Source organism: Aspergillus brunneoviolaceus (genome assembly GCF_003184695.1).
Source record: "Aspergillus brunneoviolaceus CBS 621.78 unplaced genomic scaffold BO95scaffold_125, whole genome shotgun sequence".
In the NCBI taxonomy this organism is placed as follows: Eukaryota; Fungi; Ascomycota; class Eurotiomycetes; order Eurotiales; family Aspergillaceae; genus Aspergillus; species Aspergillus brunneoviolaceus.
In genome coordinates, this window is record NW_020290855.1 from 46,754 (window position 1) to 52,753 (window position 6,000).

General features: G+C 18.3%; 1 protein-coding gene across 1 annotated transcript; it reads right to left on the bottom strand.

Moving 5' to 3' along the window:
- Window positions 1-4,051: 4,051 nt before the first annotated feature.
- Window positions 4,052-4,219, bottom strand: BO95DRAFT_377228 (uncharacterized protein; the record flags this gene model as incomplete). The annotated part of the gene is made up of 1 exon (XM_025583246.1): window positions 4,052-4,219. A coding segment is annotated over one exon (168 nt), but the record flags the coding sequence as incomplete, so codon positions are not given.
- Window positions 4,220-6,000: the final 1,781 nt, after the last annotated feature.

Sequence of the window (6,000 nt, forward strand, 5' to 3'; positions counted from 1 at the left end):
AGTATATTTTTAAAGTAAATAAATATATTAAAATAAGTAATAGTTTCTACTTTAGACTAGTTTATTAAAAATATAGAGACTTTTTTAATTATTATCTTTTTTCTATCAGTTCTGATTCGGTTTTATTTTTATTTTTATAAAAATATTAATTAGCTAAATAATATTTACTATTATATTTATAACAGCGAAGAATTTTCTTTCTTTAATTTCTTCTATTTTAAGAAGATTTAGATAAAGAGAACTTATTATTAGACTACAAAGATCCGGATCCTCTGAAAGCCTTATTTAGATAGTATCCTCGGTCCTCTGGATCTCGTTTCCTCTCGGGAGTCCGGTAGTTTTAATATATGTTCATAGATATATCGACTGAGTTCCGGTGCCAGCTTTGAAAAAAAGGTTAATATATATTTATTATCTTATTTAGATTCAAAGTAATGCTCTAAGATATTTAAATAAGAATAAAACTTTCTTAAATTCTAATCAGTTCGCTGGTAGGCCTGTTTAAGCTATTTTATAATATTAGATTATAAAATAGCTATATTTTAAATAAGAAAAAAAGTCTATTAATTAAAGTAATCCTATAATTTCTTAGTATTTCGGCGGTCTTCCGGGAATTTTTTATTAATATATTGGTACTATCTCTGCCGATAGATAAAGTCTAAATAGCTAACTATAGTTAGAACTTTTTAATTTTCTGTTTAATACTTCCGAGGGGCTTTTTTAAAAATATATAATAAATTACAAATCTACTCTGTTCTCTATTATAAACTAAACCAAAGAAAGAAAATAAAGATTTTTTTAAGTTTAATTTTTTTTTTTTTATTCAGAAGATAAGGTCGAGCTAGTATAGTATTATTATAATTTTATTAAAGATTCGATACTTTTATATTCTATTTATAATATTTAAATCTATTTTTTTAATTATTTTAATTATTTTAATTGGTAAATAGTAGCTTGTACTTCTTAAATATCTATTTAGATTAGATAATATAATTTAAAAGTAGACGAAGTATCTTAAAATAATTCTAATAAAGATTTATTAAATAATATATTATTTTTTCTTAAATAACTAAAAGTAAGAAGGATTAGAAATTATTAGAAACTACTTAATATAGTAGACACGCTGGTTAGACAAGACAAATAAAATAGTTAAAAGCAGTCTTCTATTAATTTTAAAACTAATTCTTAAAAAATCTTCTCCTCTAAAGAATCTTAGAATAATATATTATATAAAAAGAAGAGGTAAATAATATAATAATATAGATATCCAGATTGAAATCCCGACGAATCTGTATCGACCCCGAAGCGGCTGTTATAGTAGTAGATATAGGCTGCTGTAGCGGTAGGTATTGTATAACAGAAAGTCTAATAATAATTAGATAAAATATAAGCTGGGTAATTAAAAATAATATATTTTTTTTAATATAGTTATATATTCTTAAAATTATATAAATATAATAGATAATACAGCCTGACTTCTTCTATCAGCTGTTAAATCCTACTATAATTTTTTAAATTTTTAGAAAATATAATAATAGTTAATAGACTTCAGCCTAATTTTTATTTATTATTTTTAATATAAAGCATCCGGTATTAATTATAATATATATCAGAATCTTCTAATTCGGGAGGTTTAATATAACAGAAATAACTATTAAATTAATTTTTTAAAATTTTTTTTTAACAGAAATTTCTTTAATTATAGTTTTAAAAATAGTATATAATTATACTAGGGCTTTAGCCTGTTGGTAGCTTAAAATAAACTTAATTTTTTTAGCTGTTTATTAGAATTAGAAAAATAAAAATATTTTAATTAAAACTAATAATAAAACTATAATATTTATAAAATCTAAAAATAAATTAATTTATTAAGTACAGCTTTAATTATACAGTAGAAAAAAAAACAAATATAAGATTTAAAAAATAATAGCTATATAAATACTGTATATAGAATCTTAATATTAGATTTAAAATAATTTTTAATATAATAATATTAGCAGATTCTGTAGTAGGATTTAAATATTTTATTTATTTAATTATATAGATTAAATAGGGGCGGCTGTATTCTCTGTAGTTTTATAAAAAATTATAAATATTTTTAATTTTTTATTGTTTAAGTTTATTAATTTTTATATATAATAACAGCGGCTGATACTATTCTGGTAGAAAATTCTTATTAACTAGAATTAATAAACTAATATAAAATATAGAATATATTTTTATATTTAATAATAGAACTAGTTGGTATATATATAAATTAATAACTTTTTTAATTTTATATAGCCCTAGGTTATTCTAGTTAAGTTTTTTATTAGATTTTAGAGTTTTAATATAGCAAGTATCTAGTTATATTTTTTAATTTTTTTTAAATCTTTTAGCTGGTTTATATTTCCAGTTAACTTGTTTTATATATTAGATTTAAATAGTAGTTATCTCTGTTTTAGTAAACTTAATAATAGTCTATATTTTTATAGTAAACTAATCTATATCTTGGATAGTAGAACTGTTTAGAATAAAAACTAATTTAAATCTTATATAAAAGTAAAATCTATAGTTTATAAAAAATAAGATAGTCTTAATTATATCCGAATAAGTTATATTTAATATAAATTTAGCTAGTAAAAGCTATTAATTCTAGTTATTTTATAAATAATTTATATAGATATAGAAATATTATTTAAATATAATATTAACTTATTCTGTCTGGCTGTTGGTTTTAGAATAATAAATAGTTAAAAATTTACTAGTAATATCTAGTTATTATATTAGATATTTTTAGAACTTAAAAACAAATTAAAGGCCTTTATCTAAAAAAACTAATTAAAATAGTTTATATAGTTTTTATATATATTATATATATATTATTATAACGGCAGAAGTATTTACTGTTATATTATAAAAAATTAAATATTTTATTTTTATTAAATAATTAATAATAACTAGTATAGTATTATAACTCTGTCTTTCTGGTAGATATATAATAAAGTTTATAAATATATTTTACTAGACTTATTTAGAAATAGATAATAGTTTTAAGATTTCTTACTTAGTTTTTTGAAAAAATATGATTTATTAGTATATATAATAATTTCTTATTTATTAGTTTATATAATAATAAATATTAAACCAGTAGTATTCTCGGGCTAGAAGTTTATAAATATAAATTTTTTTAAAATATTTGAAGACAGACTTATTATAGATTAGATATATTAGCTCGGTCTTAATCTAATTATTATTAAATATTTATAGTTGGTTTTTATAAAATAAAAAGCTTTCTTTTTTTTATAAAATATAAGTAAAACTCTCGGATAGCAGTTTTTATTAGTAATTAGAACTTTTAATATTTTTTAATTTATTTATTTATTTTATATACAGTACAGAGGGGTTCTTATATTTTAAATAAAAGTTATAATTCTTATTTATTTTTAAAAACTATATTTTAGATTCTAATAATCAAGACTAGTACTTTAGTCTGTTTTAGAAGATTATTATTCTTAATTTATTTAAAGAATTATTCTGTTTTTTTTTTATTATTATTTTTATTTTTTAATAGGATCGGGAATAGTATCAGTAAGCAGATAGAATTAATATTTTTTTATTTTAGAATTATTTAGCTTTAGTATAGCAAGTATTTATTTTTTTTTTTAAAAAAATTATTTAATCTTCTGGTCAGGCTGTTAGATTTGATTTTATATTTTTTTAATCGATAAATAATTTTAAAGTTAAAATAAAATAGAAATTTTAATTATCTGGCCTGCCGGTAGTTTAACAACTTAATAAATATAAAATATTCTAGATTATAATAATTTAATATAACTTATATTAGAAATAATATTTCTTTTAATTTAAGATATTATTCTTCGAAGTAGCAGATAATAGCAAGCAGTTTCTTATTATAAATCTTATAATTATACTCGGCTAATATATGTTTTTTAGAAAAATAAACAACTAAATATAATATTTTATTATTTTTATATTAAGACAGAACTTCTTTCAAAATAAAGTCGGAGATATTAGTTTTTACTATAATATTATAAATTTAATTAAATAGCTATAAAACAAAGATTTTAATAAAAATATTTTTTAAATTTTTAAATATTTTCTGGCAGACAGAAGACCAGTCGAATAAGATATTTTTTTTTATTAAATATATAAATAATATAGTTAGTTTAAAAAAATCTTTAATAAACCGGCGGTAAAAGTTGCTAAAATCTAGAAAGACTTATATATTAGTTATATAAGTCGGAGTTAGTTACTAAACTATTATTTTAATTTTTTTTAAATCTATTCTAAATTTATTATAATTTATAATCAGATCTAAGAACTTTGTTTCTAATATAGTAAATTTATACTTTAAAAGTTTTATATAAAGACCGGCTTTATATAGTTTTTATAAAATATAATAAATATATTTCGAATATTCGGAACAAATACAGCTGTATATTAGAATATTATTAAAATATATAGTATAAAAAATATCTAAATAGTTTTTTAGAATATTATTAATATAATACTAAAATATAACAGGGGCTTTTATAAGCCCGAATAATATTATTAAAATCTTATAAAGTTCTAAATAGATTCTAAAAATAGTTAGATATTTTTAATCTTTCTTAATTCTAATATTATTAAAAATACTAATAATATTAATCTTTATAAAATATTATATTCTCTTAAAATTATTCAGGATTTTTTTTATAAGTAGTAGCGGGTATCGGTTTTTAACTAATATAGTATTTAAAATATAATAATTAACACAGAATTATAACTCTTCTTCGGGTTTTTTAATAAATAGTACTAGAAAGATAACTGGTAATAAGCTGAAATAAATAAAACCCTTTTTTAAATTCTTTAAAAGCTATTCTTTTAGAACTTGTAGTTTATTTCTGGATATTTTATATAAAAAGCTAAACAGTAGTATTTTTTTATTCTCTAGAATAATAATATAATTATAATCTTAATACAGGGGTAGTCTTTCGGCTTTTTTAAAAAAAAGATATTTTTAAAATTCTTAAACTCTTCAGATAATATAGATTTTTGTAGTTTAGTAATATTTTTTAATATTTTATTAATCTGATTTATAGTAACTATATATATAAAATATTCCCGGCAGGTGTATATAGTATATATTATTATAAAAATAAAATAAATATTTCTTTTTTTTAGGGGTTCTAAAAATATTAAATTTTCTAAATATATCTGTACAGATATATTATATAGAACTCTAATCTTCTGCAGTATTAAAAAAATATTATAATATATCTAGCAATACCAATTAATAAATTAGAATATATATTCGGCCTATTCTATTTAAAAATCATAAGCTTTTAACCAAGAAAGTCTAATAATAATTAAATAAAATATAAACTAAATAATTTAAAATAGTATATTCTTTTTAATATAGTTATATATCTTTAGAATTATACAGATATAATAAATAATACAGTCTAACTTTTTCTATTAATTATTAAATCCTACTATAATCTTCTAAATTTTTAAAAAATATAATAGTAGTTAGTAGGCTTCAGTCTAATTCTTATCTATTACTTTTAATATAAAGTATCCGGTATTAACTATAGTATATATCAAAATCTTCTGGTTCTAAAAGTCTAATATAGCAGAGATAACTATTAAATTAGTTTTTTAGAATTCTTTCTTAACAGAAATTTCTTTAATTATAGTTTTAAAAATAATATATAATTATACTGAGGCTTCGGCCTGTCAGCAGCTTAAAATAAACTTAATTTTTTTAACTACTTACTAGAATTAAAAGAATAAGAATATTCTAATTAAAACTAATAACAGAACTATAATCTTTATAAAATCTAAAAATAAATTAATTTATTAAATACAACTTCGACTGTACAGCAGAAAAAAAAATAGATATAAAATTTAAAAAATAATAGCTATATAAATACTATATACGGAGTCTTAATATTAAATTTAAAATAATTTTTATTATAATAATAGTTTAATTTATAATAAAAATATTTATTATTA